This window comes from Echeneis naucrates, chromosome 5, assembly GCF_900963305.1.
Source record: "Echeneis naucrates chromosome 5, fEcheNa1.1, whole genome shotgun sequence".
NCBI classification, from domain to species: Eukaryota; Metazoa; Chordata; class Actinopteri; order Carangiformes; family Echeneidae; genus Echeneis; species Echeneis naucrates.
In genome coordinates this window covers 10947134-10967971 of record NC_042515.1, presented here as the reverse complement: position 1 = coordinate 10967971, position 20838 = coordinate 10947134, and the positions used below count along the sequence as shown (strand labels likewise).

At 38.8% G+C, this 20838-nt stretch overlaps 3 protein-coding genes across 3 annotated transcripts; all 3 read right to left on the bottom strand.

Moving 5' to 3' along the window:
- Positions 1-344: 344 nt before the first annotated feature.
- On the bottom strand, positions 345-6046 carry arl8ba (ADP-ribosylation factor-like 8Ba). The gene is made up of 7 exons (XM_029501943.1): positions 5737-6046; positions 3826-3906; positions 3623-3696; positions 3392-3485; positions 3216-3283; positions 2103-2173; positions 345-1258 (listed from the first exon to the last, which is right to left on the bottom strand). The coding sequence occupies exons 1-7, from the start codon at positions 5857-5859 to the stop codon at positions 1209-1211; spliced, it is 561 nt and encodes a 186-aa protein (XP_029357803.1). The 5' UTR covers positions 5860-6046; the 3' UTR covers positions 345-1208.
- Positions 6047-7718: 1672 nt separating this feature from the next.
- Positions 7719-11456, bottom strand: tnfrsf18 (tumor necrosis factor receptor superfamily, member 18). Its single transcript, XM_029502908.1, has 7 exons — positions 11333-11456; positions 10997-11122; positions 10745-10876; positions 9959-10046; positions 9774-9844; positions 9558-9671; positions 7719-8661 (listed from the first exon to the last, which is right to left on the bottom strand). Exons 1-7 carry the CDS (start codon positions 11454-11456, stop codon positions 8534-8536), a joined length of 783 nt encoding a protein of 260 aa, XP_029358768.1. The 3' UTR covers positions 7719-8533.
- A 2752-nt stretch (positions 11457-14208) lies between these two features.
- LOC115043707 (tumor necrosis factor receptor superfamily member 4) lies at positions 14209-18548 on the bottom strand. The gene is made up of 7 exons (XM_029502368.1): positions 18109-18548; positions 17825-17932; positions 17569-17703; positions 17419-17485; positions 17110-17321; positions 16918-17025; positions 14209-16168 (listed from the first exon to the last, which is right to left on the bottom strand). The coding sequence occupies exons 1-7, from the start codon at positions 18416-18418 to the stop codon at positions 16092-16094; spliced, it is 1017 nt and encodes a 338-aa protein (XP_029358228.1). The 5' UTR covers positions 18419-18548; the 3' UTR covers positions 14209-16091.
- Positions 18549-20838: the final 2290 nt, after the last annotated feature.

Here is a 20838-nt window from a genome sequence, read left to right as displayed (position 1 = left end):
GAAATGATTCATTTAAACAATATATTTTCAATTATTCATTGCCAAATAGTAAGTAATGAGTTATCGTTACACTTAGACCACTTGCCACATTATATACCAGATGTGCACACAGCAGCTTCTGCTTTTGTAGTTGTTTTTTCTTTTTTTCTCTTTGCAGGCTAGGTATTTGAGGTTTTAAACACCCATTGTCAACTTGCACATTTATTTCCTTTAGACCTCTTGTCAGGACTTTGTGAGTGTACACACCCTGAACCTGCTTGACTTGTTTTTGTTTTCTTGTACCTGTACATAAATGGGTGACAGTGATGGTTAAAAATGTGAGGTACAAATAACTGGACAATGTCTAAATTAAAAAGCATGCCTTTTTATTTCTTGAATGTATTGAAGTGGTGTATTTTTGCTCTACCCAGGTGGGCACACCTTGCATGCTGCTCTGCTTCAGAGGTGAGAGACACTGCACAAGGCACTTTAAATTCTGCCACTCTGTCAGCATAGAGGCAGCACAAAGGACATCATTCCACTGAGGCTACGTACAAACAGAGGCCAATATGAACCACACAACCCTGTACAGCTTTACTTTTAGTACATTCAGACTTTAAATAGAATCATATATTCATACACGCACGTCACACATCAGTAAAAATCATATTAGCTTGATATTTGTACAGACCTGCTCAAATTGACATGTTTAAATGCAGATTTTTCTAAAACAAACAATATGTCTCTGAAAAAAAGAAAACCTGGTCAAGCTAAGGGTGATGGTCATCAGAACAGAGTTAGGAAGAAATGAGAAAATCCTGCACTTCCACATCAGACATCTCCTAGCATCATAATCTGACTGAGGAACATTTCTAATTATGTGAGGCCTGCTTGAGTAAACCCTCCTTCAAGAGTGTGTTGTTCTATACCCTTTGGGTAGGATCAACAAGGTAATGCCTGAAGGGTAAAAAATAGTTGATAAAGGATGTTCTCAGTCTTATTGAAAGTAATGCCAATTACATTCTTTAAATTTAGGAAATTACATGTTTAGTAGTGCATTGCCAGGGTTTGTGAAACAAATCACAATGTGAAAGGAGAAAAGAAATCGTATGACACGAGCAAAACAGTGCAACATGTGAGCTGAAGATACAACTGTACATCATCGCAGTGATTAAAGTGTGGCATGACAGTAACATGGCAAACATAGCTGGCAAACAGCTCCTGCGTTTTCAGCTCCTTCGGGATTTTGAGTGCTGGATGAGCCACTGAAGCGTGATGTCTGAAGAAAAACAAGAAAAAAAGATGCAAAGTCAGAGTGAGAATCAGTTCATGATTCTGATTTTTCAACCAATTTCAACTCCCTTAAACTGTTATACCCACTTCTAGTGTTTACTGTCATGATCCCCTTCACTTATACTTCTTTAAGTTCACTAAAGGGTCAACCGTAAGACAATACAGGTCAAACCAGATGAAAAAAAATAAATAAATAAATCCTCATTGTGCTTTCCATAACAACAGTAAAGCAAATTATTTAAATAAATAAATGTAAACATTATCCATGTACTGTCTGACTAAATATCATGGTTTGCTTGCTAATGGGTTTCAGACCTCCTGTCTTGCTTTTGGAGCTGCTACCGATAGTGTGATACCACTGATCAACAGGTGGCAGCAAAGTGCAAAAAAGTGATGCAATGCCCCAGGGAGGGCAGCGAAACGCAAATATTTATATTGCAAAATAAGAAATCTGAATTTTTATGAGTAACCTTTAAGGTAACTCTTAGTTTGTTTTGCTTACCAGAAATTTTTTCCTAAGAGCTGCCCTTTGCTGAGTTACCATTGCTTGATTTTAAATTGTAGAATCTTAATGAAAATATTAAGAGAAAAAATAGATTCAAAGAGGCTCACATTTGCTGACTGCTGTTTTCTTAGCCTTACTGTTTTGCACTGATGGTAATAACTGGAGGAAATCAAACTGAATTCTGTAAAAACTTCACCAGTAAAACTGTTAACGTGATGATTTTGAATCAAGTTCATTTGTTTATTTATCCCAAATTGAATCGTAAGGAAGACATGGCACACTGTTCCAATTAAAAATAACACTGTAGTGATTCATTTCAACTTACCAATGTTGTCTTTTTCTTTGCATGAAATTGAGTAGCAGCATATCTCTCTGTCCTGAATAGCTGCCAGATTCCTATGAAAGGAAAAATATGCATAAAGACATATGAAAAGTCACACTGATCACTAGGTCTTTCATCTGCAACTTGTTGGATGCGGTTTAACATTGCTCTCATTGAAAACATGCTACTAACTTGACGGCAGAAGGTGCAATATCCTCACATTCAAGTATTTCTTTTTTTTAACAACAAAGAGATGAAAAAGAAAATGGTTAATTTGTTTTTCCATTATTAGTATTAACAGCTGCACAAGGGATGTGGCATTAAACGAAAAGTAATTCATCTGATATGCAGTTGTAATATGTCTAGACCAGGCAGGTTTTTGATGCAATACTAAATCTAAAATATTTAAAGAGAAAAACTGTAATCAAATCAATTACATTTTCTTGAAAGAAAGTGCAATGTTGTGTGATTAAAAAGTGCCGAACTGAACACCCAGTTGTGTTTTCACAAGGGCTGAACAATTTATGGAATTTTTAGCAAAACAAATCGCAATTTCAGAAATGCCGATTAGCAAATTGCAAAAGGCTGCAATGTAGAGAAAAAAAAATATTAGGCAAACAAAGATGGATTTCCTCATTGTAAAACTACTACGTAACGGAGTGCTCGCTCCTCCTGATCAGAAGCGGCCTAAGCCAATTACGTTATCCAGTTGGGAGGCGCCGACAGCTTGTTTGTATTCATGGCACAACATGAGAGCAAGAGATGTTGGTCTAAATGTAAAAAAGGTGTAGCATTGAAGCTGAGAGTTATAACTTCTTTATAATGTTGGCCTGTAAAGTAAACAAGTATTATAGGGATTAGTCCAAACTCCCGCATGAGATAAAACGGTCTGATACTTTTCATAGAAAATATGTTATATGCCGTGGAGACTAAATTGTCACCATATGCTTAGAATGGCAAAAATAAAACAAAGCTCCACCAGGACTTCAAAAAAGCACAAAATGAAACCACTACTCAAATCGTAACCACAATCACTGTCAAAAAAAAAAAAATAAATCATGATTAGATATTTTCCCCAATCACCCAGCCCTAGTTTTCACCATTTTTGATACTTACATTTTCTCAATAAGTTGCTTTTCATCTAGCGCACTGGGAAGATCCCTTTTGTTGCCAAGTACCAGAACCTAAAGAAAAAATTACAACTGAAATCAGCAAATGCAACAAGAAAGTGCCGGCAAAACCCACACATAGTTTTGCAAAACAAAACAAACCACAAACAAAGGAAGACTTACAGGAATTCCTTGCAACTGAGGTTTGTCTAATAAATTATGAAGCTCATTTCTAGATGCCTCCACCTTTTCTCGATCTGCTGCATCAACCATATACCTAAAAATAAGTATGTGAAACAGAGTAGAATGAGGTTTGATAATATTGAGAGGTTGCACATTTGAATGAGTGTTGTTTCTGCAAATTTAAATTCCCTCTAAATGAATCTATCTGAGAGCCAGAGCTTGTATACTCACACGATCGCATTAACTCCCCGACAGTACCGCTCCCACATGCTCCTGAACCTTGGCTGCCCTCCTATATCCCAGATCTACAGAATCAAGGGCACATTGGCACTGTTTCCACATGTCATTCACAGTGAAAATATCACCTTCTTCAAAGACCAAATTAACATTTCATTGAATGGTTTTTATAAACAGCACAAAAATGAAAAGTGAACCTTGATGGTAACATTTCCTTTGGTGACTTTTCTCATGTTGAACCCAACTGTAGGAATCATGTCTTCACTGAAATGCCCAGACTGAAAGGAAACACATGAGCATGTGTTATTTCCTGACAACTGAAATTTCCTGACTGAAAATATGTGCATCAACAAATAATCAAATTAAAGAAAAAATAATGTTGTATATATTAAAAAGATTTAAATTTGAAGTATCAATAATAATAATTCATAAAAGACATAAGACACAAAACTCAGTACTATTAAAACAAGATTTGAAATTCAAGGTTTGGTTTTAAATCATTCATACTAAAAGCATTACATGATAGCTATTGCAGATGAGGAATTCAAGGCAACATAACAGGGAGTTTGAGTTTATGTATAACTATATCCAAACCTGTGGATGGGACTTGTACTCATAAAAAGCAAAAGTGTAAACAAAACAAAATATAATTAAAAATGTACAATGTTTCATAGAGCCAAGTGATAAAACTTTCTGTCTTCTTCATTATTGCAGACTGGAGGGAAGAAAAAAAATCCCCCGCACCCTACAGAACCAGCAGCATTTTCCTGCTTAGCTGTCTATATTGCTCCTTCGCAAAAACCTGCCGGGAGTCTGTTCTACACACATTTCCCAGCACATGACCGGTTGGAGTCACCTGATAAGCTAAGTGGAAATGAGTGCGGCAGTCTTATGACTGAGGAAGGAGGAACCACCCCCACTATAACACTTCACACATTCAAAACCCTGCGTTAAAATCTGGCAATACATTTTCCTCATCTCTTAAGTGTAAAAGGATAAAGCAGTAATCTATTCAAACCCCAAATTCCACTTCCTCCCCAGACTCCAACACTTTACCCGATCCTCAGATTTCACTGACATCATGACATCTTGGCATCTTGTCCAGAGTGCTTGTACAGTGAAATATAAATTACTGCAAATGCGTATGAAGCATACTAAAATTTGTATTTTACACCAAGCCTCTGTAGCCCTATCACTTCAGTCAATTAGAGCCGAAATAGTACAAATTTTTATCACCACAAGCAAACTGATAAGAACCAAAAACCAAACCAAAAGCCACCCACCAACATGCAGCTTAAAAGTTAAGTGGCTGTGAAGAAATAATTCAACAGCATTGCTCCACCTGAAACACAAATTTTGAGAAATCCCTCCAAAGTTGCACAAGAGAAATGCCCTCAGACAGACACGAAAAACAAACACACTCTTCAGACTCAGAAGGCACAATCAGATGCACTTCTCATCATTTGCATTTTGATATTAAAGGTCACAAAGTTACAGCTGCAGGAAAAAATAAGATCAATGATTCCCAACTATTCAAATAGTCATTTTTCATGCCACATAAACATCTCTCTAAATATTGTACCACATCTATGCACATGAAAATAAAGTGGCACAGACTATCATCGAAAAATACTGACTCAATTTGGTTTGACGGTGTGGGTCTGCTCAGCTTGTGGCAGGAGATTTGTACAAAAGGGTGGCAAGGTGACACATCTGTGTGTGTGTGTGTGTGTGTGTGTGTGTGTGTGTGTGTGTGTGTGTGAGCGCCATCCTGCCTGTCAGGGTCAAAGTTGTGTTTAAGTGATCAAAAACTCTGGTGACAACACGTGAGTCACTTACACGGCAGGTGTGTTTAGCATTTATCGGCTATCTCAACAACACAGGCACCAACTAGCCGGCTAGCAGCAGACCGGCTAGCTCAGGTGACTCAGTGACACACTTTCAGTCTGGATTGTGTGGATGCAGCCGAGTGACAATACGTGTAGTTTTTGGACTCATAAACAAGCAAAAACGCACAACTTCACTACATGACCCCCGCCCCCCATTATTAGCGGCTAACGGTATTAGCTCTGCCCTAGCGAGGTGGCTAGCAGCGGCTGCAGACTTACAGCGATCACGTTTACAAATGTTGTTTTTCCAGAGTACTGGAGGCCGACCAGTGTCAGCTCCATCTCCTCCTTCCAGAACAGGGACCTGAACCAGTCCAAAAGCCGGTTTATCAGCGCCAGCATCTCGGCCTCGGTGATCGCTCTCCCCTGGGCAGCTTCCTGAGTCTCCCTCTGTCAGATGTGGCGTTTTTTTCCAGCGAGGAGGGGAAGTGGGAGCAGAGAGGCTGTCATATGATCAGTGAGCCAGCAGGAGCCCCACAGCGCCCCCACAACACACACACACTGATATACACACACACACTGATACACACACAGCGCCCCCAAAACACACACACACACACACACACACACACACACACACACACACACACACACACACACACACTGATACACACACAGCGCCCCCACAACACACACACACACTGATATACACACACACACACAAACACTGATACACACACAGCGCCCCCACAACACACACACACTGATATACACACACACACTGATACACACACAGCGCCCCCAAAACACACACACACACACACACACACACACACACACACACACACACACACACACACACACTGATACACACACAGCGCCCCCACAACACACACACACACTGATATACACACACACACACAAACACTGATACACACACAGCGCCCCCACAACACACACACACACTGATATACACACACAGCGCCCCCACAACACACACACACTGATATACACACACACACCGATACACACACAGCGCCCCCAAAACACACACACACACACACACACACACACACTGATACACACACAGCGCCCCCACAACACACACACACTGATATACACACACACACACAAACACTGATACACACACAGCGCCCCCAAAACACACACACACACACACACACACACACTGATACACACACAGCGCCCCCACAACACGCACACACTGATATACACACACACACACAAACACTGATACACACACAGCGCCCCCAAAACACACACACACTGATATACACACACACACTGATACACACACAGCGCCCCCACAACACACACACACTGATATACACACAGCGCCCCCACAACACACACACACACTGATATACACACAGCGCCCCCACAACACACACACACTGATATACACACAGCGCCCCCACAACACACACACACACTGATATACACACAGCGCCCCCACAACACACACACACTGATATACACACAGTGCCCCCACAACACACACACACTGATATACACACAGCGCCCCCACAACACACACACACAGATATACACACAGCATCCCTACAACACTAACACACACACACACACACACAGATATACACACAGCGCCCCCACAACACACACACACTGATATACACACAGCGCCCCCACAACACACACACACTGATATACCCACAGCACCCCTACAACACACACACACACACACACACACTGATATACACACAGCGCCCCCACAACACACACACACTGATATACACACAGCACCCCTACAACACTAACACACACACTGATATACACACAGCGCCCCCACAACACACACACACACTGATATACACACAGCGCCCCCACAACACACACACACTGATATACACACACACACACACACACACTGATATACACACAGCGCCCCCACAACACACACACACTGATATACACACAGTGCCCCCACAACACACACACACTGATATACACACAGCGCCCCCACAACACACACACACTGATATACACACAGCACCCCTACAACACTAACACACACACACACACACACACAGATATACACACAGTGCCCCCACAACACACACACACTGATATACACACAGCGCCCCCACAACACACACACACTGATATACCCACAGCACCCCTACAACACACACACACACACACACACACTGATATACACACAGCGCCCCCACAAAACACACACACTGATATACACACAGCACCCCTACAACACACACACACACACACACACTGATATACACACAGCACCCCTACAACACACACACACTGATATACACACAGCACCCCTACAACACACACACACTGATATACACGTTTTAACTTAATGTTCCTTACTAAGTAGCTGAAAGCACTTGATTCATACTTCTTGTATTTGCACATTGACCAATAAACCATCCACTGATACCCAAGACGAGCTCTCTCTCTTTTTATTATTTCCCAACTAAAACTCACCCAACCGTCTGATCCTGTTTAAGGTTTCTGGCCCTGAAAAGGAAGATTTTCTTTGCCACTGTCGCCAATGTTTTTCTCACTGGGTTAGGGTTCAACGGTGTCTAGGTCTGCTTTAGTAAGTGGTGGAAAGTAACTAGTATATTTGTTCCATCAGTAATGGAAAACTATTCAATTGTTCAAATAATTTCAGTAATTTCACTACTAAAACAATTAGTTTTGCCTTATTCATCACTGGAGTTGATCAATAGATACTGAAATAGCTCTGTCTGTAGGTTTGCACAGATTTTGTCTTTACTATCTTGTCCTTCTACTTGACCAGCACCGATAGTGGAGCAGATGTTGTCCACAAGACCAATGCTAATTGGGAACAATCCATATCCTGGTCTTGGCCAGATCTGTCCAGTTAGTCCAGAGTTCAAAGGTGGGAATCTTTCATTCAGGAGCTTTCTCTTCTTACTCTTACTGCCGACTCTGTTTACAGAGTTTCTGATTATTTATTGTACCATCACCTCAACATTTAAAGATGTAGCTAAACAGACAGCTCATGTCATTTCAGATCTTCTTTTCAAAAGTGAGAGACATTTCAGACACGAAGTTCACTGAAACTCTTGCAGTCATTGCAATCATCCTGAGTGATGAGCTGGAGTCCACTCTCTTCCTTTGACAGATGAAAGTCAGTGTTGGTGGAAACTGCTAAAACGGGATTTTTACCTGAAGCAGAGAGAACAGACAAGCATATTTTGAAATCTGTGCCAGAATACCTCTTTTTGCCAATCAGATATTTTAATATGGCAGGAAAGTATTTGAACAGAAGGTAGTACAGCCTAGTGACGTCTGTGTATATTCTCATTCATCCAGGTCATAGTCATATCCGGCCAACAATTGAATCAAAAGCAACTGGACGTTTTGCCTCTTATCCAAGGGAGCTTCATCAGTGCTTAATGCACCAGTCTGACTAGTCCTCACTAGTCTGACAAAACAGTGGAGCCGGACCCAGGTATTTAACCTCTGTGGGAGTGTTCACAAAGCTCCTTCTGACAATAACCGGTGGTCAGTGAAACTCTACGAACCAATGTGTTAAGAACACCATCCCAAACACCCACACATTGTTTGAGCAGCTTTGCAAAGAGTCATATGTAGACTCTTCTCCCTCTTGTGAACATGGCCTCTTTCATTTTTATTATTTTAATAATTAACCTGCATTACAAGGGATTAAGTTTGTGTGATGACAACTCAGCAAATGGTCTCCATTTAACAAACGATAACACTTCAAAAGCCAGTTGACCGAACTGGTAATTAAAAGTGTCCTTCAACAATGAAGCATGAATATGTCAATAAGTACTTTTTGCCATTACTTAGTGCCATTGCTTACGGTTTTTGTGGCATTGGAGCTGTGTTTCCACTAGTTTATTTTTATGTCCCCAAAACAAATGCCAAAATACTTTGATCCAGTGTTGTTAAATGATAAAACAAATATATCTTAATCCACAAATCTGCTCCTTTCAAAAGAAAAAAAAGAAAGAAATGAAGATGAAAAAATGAAAAATTATAATAATTCACAGAAATGAATTTCTGTGAATTATTATTCAGCTTTAAGGCTTACTTACTTGGTTTGTCCTTCTTTAGGTACTTTATACAGGCACGGGACACAAATATAAGGATGCTGACAGAGAGCAAAACAATGCCAATGCCAAACGCCACAAAAATGTCTCCATTCAATACTGGAACACCAAATTACAGTTATGTTAGTTCATTCCAATTGTATTATCATATACTGATGTACAGCATAACAAAAATGTGTCATATCTCTCATGTCTACATACCACGTGCAATACAAACTGCATTGTGGGTTTTGTTTCCTGGAAAGAATTCAGCAAGTCCTAATGTGCTGCACCTGTTGACCAGAAACAGTTTATGTTAATGTAAAGCAGTGGGGTATTTTTATTTATTTTTTTTTTTTTTTGGAGTTATTACTGTGGTTTAATTCTTTAAGTTGAACAGGTCTTACTGTGTCCAAGGCTTGCAGATGTTCGCTTTCACATCAAAATAGGCATCACCAGGACACACAGTATTATTGGAGTACTTTCCATCTGCAACTACAGATTCTTTCATTCGTCACCAAATCCCTGAAAAACTCATGACATTTCCATGATGCGCATAGTGAAAATGGTAAACACTTTTGCTTCTGAGCCTCTCTCTGTTGCCATTACAACTGCAAATATGTTAGCAAACTGATATAAAAGTGCTACTTTGAGTTTATCTTCAACTCACCGAATGCTCCAAAAGATTGTCCTTGAGATAAACGCCTTATTAGCCAACAGAAACAATTGCCAGTCAGCTTGCCCTGCAGTTTTTCGTATCTCTTTTTCAAGAAACTTAAACAACATTATGAACAGCTCTCCCTCTTCTCGCTTATATAATGACTATTTTAATGCATGCAAATATTTTTGATAGATTTTTGTTGACAAAATTATGAAGTGTGTCGTTTTATAACTGTCTTATAGGCTTTTGCTGGTCACGGGTTGTATTTTGTGCGCCCCACAGGGGCACCCAAGAACGGGGCATAACCACATTATTAATGACGTGTCATGGGGGGTGGTTAGTGTTAATCAAACCTACAGATGTGGTTTTTCATATTTACAAATTTTTTCCATTTGCACCACAATGGCATACAATGTGAAAATCACAATCTCAAATTGTCCAATCAAATATATACAAACAACATCTAACTTACTGGCTGAAACTAATGATATAACTGATATAATTGGCTGTTATAATAACCTCAATGTCTCACCTGTTGTGTTCGGGGTTTTCCCTACGACATCTTCATTTTTCTTACAATCTGAACAGACATTGTCAGAACACAGGAAACCAGGAGAGCACGAACATTTTGCGTTTGTGGTCAGTGTACACTTCTCAACATACTCTGTGGGATGACAAAAATCCAAACACAGGACTTGCAGTTGTTAAGAATATTCTGTGTTTTATTTGCTGTGTTCACAGCACCTTTTTTGACTTAAATCAAACTTATTATTTTCAGCCTTACGCTGTGAGCAGGACTGGCACTTCTCACATCTGTCAAAGAATGTATATGCATCTGAGAAGTAGCCCTCTTCACAAGGATTGCAGAGTGTTTGGTTGTGCTCGGTGCAAAACGCCTTCAAATATGTCCCTTCAATACAAAAAATAAACAAACAAACAAAAAAATGCAGTCACCCTTAAGAATATGGATAATATTCTCACTCAGTGTCTCGAATACAACTTCCTAGGTTATATTGTACATATCTAATATTTGCATCAAGCGGTTTACACAAACAGATTTGTATGAAATAAGAATTTATCTCATTATATTCAAGGTTTACTGTTCAATCTTGTATTTTACCTGGGGGGCACTTGTCACAGCATTGATCTTCAACCTCCGTCTGTTCAGTATTGCAGACACGAAGAGATCCCACAGTCCATCTTGGAGCACAAAGAACTGCCAGCGAACACCAAAGAGGAAACATTATGGCCAGTGTTTTGCTGATGTTCACTGGGTTTTATTTTGAATGTTCCCTGACGTCAGTGTAACGCGTCAGCGTAACACGTCAGCGTGAGTGACAGAAGCTGTGGCACAATTAAAAAAAGATAGAAAGTGAAAGACCAGCAGTAGATCACTGCAATGAACAGGAGTGAACAATGTAGCAAGAGTGACAGATGGAAAAGAAACAAAAAACAAAAACTGGTGGTTACATTTTACTCATTTGAAGTTGGACTATTTAACTGATCTTTATCAAAGGCAAAAATAGCTGTTTTAATCATGATCTATCAGAGAGGTTTTCCTGTGAAGCATCTGTTAGTGGAGGTGTTTTCAGTTCAGCTGTCACCTCAGCAGGAACTGAGAACAAAACAGTTATGCTACGACAAGACAGCAGTTATTATATTGGTGGATGTTTATATGTTATTCATACATGAGCTACCTTATTTCAGATTAGGGAAAACTTGGCTAGTCGTGTGCCCCCTAATCCATAATTTTTTCTCTTAATTCTCACTACTCAGTCTCAGCTAAATAACCAGTGCATGTAATCCATCTAAGAAAACGTGATTTTTGTGTCTCTCGCCTATCCATCATTATAAATCGTTTAGAGTTATGTTTTTGTGGTTATTTTGAATTGTATCTAATGGAACCTATGTAGATTTAATTTGGTTTATAATTATCAAGTCTACCAATTCTACATGCCTAAATATCACCATTACCATTGCCGTTTATTTTAACAAAATATTACTATTGTGAAAAAAAAAAAATCTGGGTAGTACATAGTCATTCAGATAGCTGTATATTTAGGGGTTGTGAGATCATTTTCTGTGTTCAAATAACACAGCACTGAATGTGACGGCACTTAGTGACCAAAAGAAAAAGTCCGCCAAATGCACCCCAAGTTTTCTCTTCAGTCTGAAAACAGAAAACCTCCACAGGTAGAAAGTCAAACGGTTGATGATGAACTCCAGGAAACTCAAATACAAATACATCTGAATTTCAATCAGTCCTGGGAAGTCCAAAGTCAAACGTGTGGATGCAAAAGTAGTAAAAATGTTTTCCCAAAATTTTCTGCAGGATCTCCCAAAACCGCTGTGCTCACACCGCTGGTTTAAATGAGAAACAACATGAATATGTGTGGTCCAATATATGCTCAAAGTCTGACTAAAAGGTGTATATTTCCATAATGAAACATTTTATTGCGGTCAAGCCTGTGCTGTGTTTTTCCCCCTGTTCATCGTGTGGTGGAGGAGGGTGTACACTTACATTCTAACAGCTTAACATTGAATAAAAGCCCAACATGACTCATGTAATTTGACTCAGGTGACGACAAATACTCCAAATGCCATTACAACTACTAGTGTCCCAAAAGAGATGAATTATCTGGAGGGTGGGTGGGTGTCCTCACAACTGTGGAAGTCTCTCTGATGACACATGCGAAGTTTTCAACAACAAATTTGCCAATTTGTATGTTATTGATCTTTTAGATAACTTTATTCATCAATTAATCATTTATGTTATTGACCAAACTCACATGAAGATGTATAATTCCAACTTGACAAATTTGAGGATTTCACAGTTATCTTTGTTTCATGTTTGTAAAGTGAATGTCAGTGGAAATCTGAGAAAATTGCTTTAGTTTTTGGATATACAATAACAAAAAAAAACAGAAAACAAATAAAAATCATTGGTTGCAACCCTACTGCCTTGGCAAGGTGAGAGCTTGAGATGTGGAAATGATTATTATTTTTGACAGTGGCGCTTGATATTTGTCTTCGTACTGTAGAAACCTGTAAACTTTTAGGTTGTATATCGAGATTCAAGATTCAAAATGTTTATTGTTATATGTACGGTAAAAAACAAAGAAACCAAGCAATGAAATTCATATTGCCCTTCTACATTACTTGACACATTCAAAGCCTGGATAAAAGAATTGAAAACAGAACAACTCAATCAAAATTCTTGATATCAAAAGTGCATTGCTACATCAAATCAACATGTGTGATGCAGTTGAAAAAAGAGCAGAAGCAGTCTCCAGTTAAATTCATGCCCATCTAGACCTCACAGCATATGACCAGACCACGAACACATGATCATGTCATTCTGTCTCTGTGATTAACGGCTAGACAATCGCATACACATCTTAGTCAGGATGTGACCTCATCACAGATGCAATTAGGCCCAGTTATCAAAGTTGGCGATGCACAGTTGAAACAGAAATGATGACAGATGACAGTAGAAATCTGAATTTCCCTTTAAAACTCCACTGAACAATTGTGCCCTCGCAATACTGTGGTTAGCGTGGGAGAGAAGTCAGTCTGTCACTGAACTTTTAGGATGTTTACTTAAAGTTGTGACATTTAGTGACATATAACACACAGATGGCATCACCTAAACACGAACACCGAAGCTTTGCCTTTTCTTTCGAATCAGACATAATGACATAACCAAAATATGGAGCCAATAAGCACACTGAATTGTTCATCTTAACAGTAATCTCTCGCACAAAACAGCAATGAAACTGCATAGTCAATAGTCATAGTCAAATACAGAGCAAGAGTTACTTTGCTGATATATATTGCAAGACTACATGCTGATTTGTATATTTGGTTGTGTTTTGTCTATTTACAGCAGATGTTTCATTAAATTACAAATTTGCTTTATCTATTTGTCAAGCAGACACAAAAAACAAAGGCAGGTGTTGCTTGGTGGTAATGCGCAAATCTTGTGACGAATTGTCATCCTCAGCAGTTGTTTTTTTTTTTTTTTTTTTTTTTTTGCACTTCCCCATCAACAGGGGTATGTTTCTTGTTTCATGTTATGACCTGTGAAGAAGAACATACTTAAACTCATTGGAGTGGTATTCTTTCCTGGTATTGTTTTTTTTTTTGTTTGTTTGTTTGTTTTGTTTTGGGTTTTTTTTTGTTATCATCACACATATTTATGTGTGTGTCTTTTTTAAGTAGTTTGTACTACTTTATCCATGTTGTTTAAGTGAACTAAACTCAAATACCCCAGCGGTAGCTTTGCTGCAGTTTACCTTGTGTAAGGAAATGGTGGCTTGTTTTCAAAGCACTCTGCCCAAGAATTGTGATTCATTCAAGTGTGCCTGCCTACTTTACACGGTAGCTACCTACAAACTATATCATGTACATGCTCTGTGACGCCTTTTAAACCGCACACTTACTTCCTTTATTACAGGCATTTACTGAAAGTAACTGCATCAACGATCTGTGTACACAAATACTGATTTTCAGCTACTTGGATGTACAAAAATTAAAGTACATTTTGAAAAATTTTAACCACATGCTTTCAGGAAGACATGGTTTACTTTGAAATCAGAGAACAAAAACGCTGATACATATAGCAATGGAAAGAGAGGTAAGATTTCTACTGGGTTGATCCAGACACTGGAACCACTGTGATGTGCATCATTACCAGCTAAACTTCTTTCATATTTCTCTCCCTTGAAGGTTTTATTTCAATATTTCAACATTTAAGACTGGGACATTTGAGACAGAAATTTCTAAGATTATACAAAAAACAAAAACTAATTTGTGTATCAACATCTTTGCTACACAGCAATCATCATAATCAACCCTTGAGATTTATAGCATTTGGAGGATGTAAGCCATTAGCTGCACTAAACTTCAATATAACTTCAATAACTTCAATACTTCAACTTCAATTTTAAATGCAGGAAGCAACCCACCACTGTTGTTCATGTCAATGCTACCAGTCAAATAGGGTCTGCCAGGTCCATCCAAGGCCACTTGTGATTTTAAGGTTTGTGTTTTGGATTTCTCAGCAAAGCAGGCTTTCATAACTCCTCTGTCTGTTTTAAGCTGAGGGAAGTCTCAGAGACATAAATAACATGAAAGTCCTTACATTTATGATATGAATCTTTCCAGCGGTTGAAATGAAGAGCTGAGAGGAAGGACAAAGTTGTCAGTGGGAAAAAGGCACATTTAACTAGAGCAGGGGAACTCCCCCAACCCCACATACTGCTGAAAGTATGTTGTTTTTTTGCCATTACTGCTTTCATGATGGCAGGCCTGTTGGTGGAACATAACTGAAAAAAATGGAACATGTTTTCTGCAATACCATTCACATTTTATAATTCTCAGAGATGTACCCCATTAAACCATATTACATCATTTCATATCATAATGCTTGAAAAAGCTGAAACATATGTACATATTTGTATTTTAAAAACTGAAATTGTCAGCAAATGGTCTCACATTCCAGATATTCTACAATAGGATATTATATATTATTATTATTGTATAAAAATAATCAAATTCAAATATTCAAACAGTAAACAGTACATTTTAGTAAAATAATCCTAGTGAAGAAAGTAGTAAAAGCTATATTTTACTACTTGACTTACTTTGCTTTACACATCAGATCAGATCTGATACATCAATCAATATTGTATTACAACAGAACAAACAAAAGTAAAATATTGACCACACTATAAAATGTGACTACAGATACGTAGATACAATGAAACATTTTTCAAATGTATTTCCATGATTAAAATCACCATTATATGAGTGAATGAGATTTCTCAGGTGAAAAATTCACAGCATTAGTTAACGTTCATGTCAAGAAAGATTTCACCTCAGACTGGATTCTGTTTAAGAGGGGACATGCTGTCATCACCGCTCTCCTCCACTGGCCTGCGGCACGAATCCTTTGCTGAAAGTGAACAATAAAGCAAAGTCAACAACAATGGTTGTTCATATTTATGACGCTGTATATACACAGCGCTATCCAGATAAGTAGCTCTTTCAGTATTGTGTTTAAGTATTGAACACACAGGGGCTGTCAAAAAGGTCTGTTTTCTTCCACAATGAAAAGCGCTGACACACAGTGAGTTTTCACAAGAATCATCCCCATCACAAAGGTTACCATTCACAAGGTCTGCATCTTTACTTGCTTCCTGGAAGTTACGTTAGATTAAATACATATTTCTTTCATGCCTTTTTTTTTTTTGCTAAATTTGAATATACTACATAATTTGAAGATACTAAAAAAAACTAAAGATTACTGGTATTTGGCTTGAGGATTTTTCTTTGGCGTGAAGCCTATAATGTGGTGATAGACAGTCTGAGAGGATACCGCATTTGGTTAAGAGAGATCTGAAATCTAACCCAATATAATGACATTGCATACTGTTTTTACACATCTTGTACATTAATTAAACAAATTGAATGTCAAACTAATTATTGGACTGTAGCAGTGCTGGAATAATATGGAAAAAGCCTGGCTGGCTGTCTCCAGCCTCTGTGCCAATCTAAGTTAACTGTAACATCGCATTTACTGTACAGACATTGAGATTGATATGACTTCCTGATATAACTTCCAGCAAGAAACCAAATTACAGTGTATTCTGTTATTAAGTACTATTCCTTCAAAAGACAAATACATTTAATCCAGCAACATACTTAATTGTAGTTGTGGCTTATTCTTCACAAAGGGTTTTATGTGTAGCCTGCAGGTCACAGCGGTCAAAGCAAGCAGTCCAACAGCTCCAAACACGAGGAGGGCCATACCTGGGGAAGACAAAGAAAATGTGGATTATAGAATATTGTCTTTAATCTGAAATGGTGTTGTGAAAACATGGCAGCAAGTTTTACCAATGTGGTTTCCTGTCCTCGTGAGAGGAGGTTGTGTTTCGTTGCTGCGCTCCATGCTTAATGTAGGTCTTGAAGTCTCTGTGGTGGTAGTTGTGGTGGAGGCGGGGGTCCTATGCATAGTGGAAGTTTGAGTCTCCTCATGTTGGATGAGGGATGTATTACAGATGACATCAGAGGTACTGTTTCCAGCAAATTTCTCTCCTGAACCACATCTGGCATGAAGAACAAAAAAATGCAGATGTAAAAGGGCAGATAACAGGCTCTGACTTCGTTGAAATAAAATTTGTTTTATTTATCGTGATGACATACTTGGTCCATTTTTGACAGGATGAGTTTATTTTTGTGCTGAAATATCCCTTTTCACATGGTGAACACTCTGACAAGGAAAAAATGATTTATCAGTACAAAGACAACATCATGGACATTTTGCATGCAGCAGTATGTGATCTACATACTTACCCTTATCTTTTATTCCAAATCCCATTTCACATTTACAGATATCATTATGTCTTGGCCAAGGAACAAACCCTCTGACACACCGACATGTTGTGTCGCTCACTTTTGTGCATTTCAGCTCAACTTCACTTCCCCGATCTACAGTGAAAAAAAAAAAGTTTAGAGAACTTAATGTTAACTCACGTCTAAACAAGTTAACGTTTGCAATAGTTTTTTATTTTTTATTTTGAATGAGTCATATTGAAGCTTCAATACTTACCCTCTCGACACCTTGTACAAGGTTTACATGATTTGGAATGATTTTCTTCAGGCTGGTAATATCCATGAGGACAGTTTTCACACCGACCTTGTTCATTTACTTTCGTACCTTGATTCACAGAAGTATTTACAATCAAGAAAAACAATGTACTTACACAGTAACACACTTATGCACATGAAAAACAAGAGGAATTGGTAAAAAAAATAACACCAATAGAACAATCTCATGTATTTCAGAAATTGAGACATACAATTACGATGTGCTGTAAGAAAGTCTTACTCTACCTTTTGGGCAAGTTGCATCCAAATCAAAAACGAGTTCATCAAAAATCAAAGTAAATAAAAGAAGTTTAAGCAGAACCATACTTGGTACTTGCTCAAAAGTTCTAGTGTGCGGATACCACAGAAGGTGACGGAAGAGGTGTGAAATGGTACCAGCGCACTCTGAACTGACTCTCTTGTGCAACTGTCTCCAACACAGACACTTATAATATACCCCTGCCACACAGCACAGTGGCAATGTGCTTACCGCTGCTCCCCCACAGAAGGTTTTGGGTCTGGTTCCCAGCCTGGGGCCTTTCTGTGCAGTTTGCATGTGCTTGCGTGGGTTTCCTCTGGTATTCCGGTTTCCTCCCACTGGTTCATTGACTCGAAATTTTGAACGTGAGTGGGTGTGTTGGCCCTGTGATGATCTGGTGACCTGTCCCAGGTGTACCCTGCCCTCGCCCAGTGTGAGCTGAGATTGGCTCCAGTGACCCCCAAGACCCAGAAACGGCTAAGCGGCCGAAGATAAATGTATCATTTAAGGCAAGCTCTATTTCTGAAGTAGACATTGTAATTACACTACTTTTTATTTTAAATAAATAGTTCTTTTCTTGGCATGTGGGAATGGCGTGAACATGGCATATTAATTAACAGTCATGTGTAAACATGATGGATTATAACCACAACTAATTTCCATCGGCAGCCCCTTGGCAGGTTGATGCAACAGTGAGAACATATTTAAATATAGAAAACACAGAGACAGGGCAGATCATAAAATACAACTAAAAATACCCAAATGTTGAAGAAAAGGAGCGTTTGTGCCATGGCTGACTTCATTCTGAAAGTTTGTTTTTTTTTTTTTTAGGAAACAGTGTGACATAGGCCTCCATTGCTTTTGGCGCAATTACTCACCTTTTATCTGGGCTAGTTTTATTTTCTCAGGACAAATGCAAAAATAGATAAGACGTCTGTGGCAAAGTGTTGGAAACTATGCAACTTTCTGTTGTTTCTCCAGTAAGAACAAGACATGGCGGATGGAAACAATCAAAATTTCTTTATCAGTCTGCAAGATACAACCACACAAATGCTGCAGGTTTGCTTCTTGAAAATAGATGCTGAAAGACACCTCCACAGGGGTTTTCAGCAGCAGCCAGTCAGTAAAGTTATGAAAAACAATTTAATCACGAAATTATCAAAGTATCACAAAATTTTTCTCTTTCTCAGATTGGAATGCTACTATTTCTCTGGTTTTCATTAGTAGGATGGTTTATTTGTTTGTGAATATGTGTCACAAATGTAGGAAGCCTATCCGGAGAGCTTTTTTTTCTCCTCCAGAAACAAACCTTTAAAAGCAAATGAATCTATAGTTATCTAAGACATCAAAGCATGTCAGGGAAGTAGAACTACGGCACCAGACGTTACACGTTTCCTTCCATTGCTCTGCAAAAAGTCTGGCAAACTGCGGTTGCAGCAGAAGTAGATGCACATCAAAAAACATACACCTTACACACACACACTGTGTCATACCACTTGTTAGATTTCTTTTTGGTAAATGAATTACAATCAATTCCAAGGTGTCAAGGTGAAAAAGAATAATTCCACATAATGGATTGTGGAAAGGAGTAGCAAGTTATAAATTATCCACAAAGCTTAACAACTACCAATGCCATGTTATGTGTTGTGCCTAAGATTGTGTATATTATTGCCTCTTATCAAGTCTCAATCTGGAAGGGATGTTATTTACTGTGGATTGACTTAAAAAAAAAATACTGAAGGAAGGAGTGTAACAATGGCTTAAATATTTTGGAGGTTTTTATCCATTAATAAGGGATAAATCAAAATATTTGTTTATTATATAGAGATGCAGATCAAAGCATAAACCAAATGAAACAGGGGAGTTCAGATGTGTAAATGGAACAACATGATATAATGATGATAATCAAGCAGCTGGTGACTAATGGAAGGTTGTTTGTCAAATACAATGATTTCTCTGAGGAAGGACAGCTTTTAAAACTTAAATTTTGGTTAGCATTGTCTAATAGCCATGCCTGGCACCACTCAGAACAGCCAGCTGGGAGAGCAGATAAACGCAACCTTACTTTGGGTGGCAGCTGGCCCTGAAAAGGACAGAGGAGCGTGGAGGTCCCTTGTCATGGCCTCCCAATCTAGACTGGTCCTCGGCTGAAGTGGCTGTCGGTCCGGCTCGTCCCTCTTCGGCGGCAGTGTTGTCTTTCATGCGATTCAAGTTGGAACTTAGCCCTTGTGGCTAAATTCTTCTTCTGAGTTTCCTTTTGTTGTTGTTGTTATTGTTTCTAAGCTCTCCTCTTCGGAATTTCCCCAGAACTGGACTGGATGTGGAAAAACAGAATTGCATGACTATGGACAGTGTATGGAGTTTCTTTTCTTTTTACAGAGCAGTTATAAGCAACAACCAAGCACATAGATTACGGTGCCCCCCTTTCTGGACCTCACAACATTATGATGTGTGGACTATTAGCAAAGGGTTAGCAAAGAACAAAGCAAGAATTTAGCAAGAATTTGATATTGCACCGTTGACAACTTCTGTATGTTTCCATTGTGACACACCAGCTGATGTCGGTACATTACACCACTCACAAAACATGGAACAAGTCTGTGCTAGTGGGTTGGCATTTAGAGCAATAGGGCATATGAGAATACATTTTTGTCTTTACAAACCTAAGTTTTTTATAGTCTGCCTTTCTATCAGCACATAAATGCTTGAATTTCCTT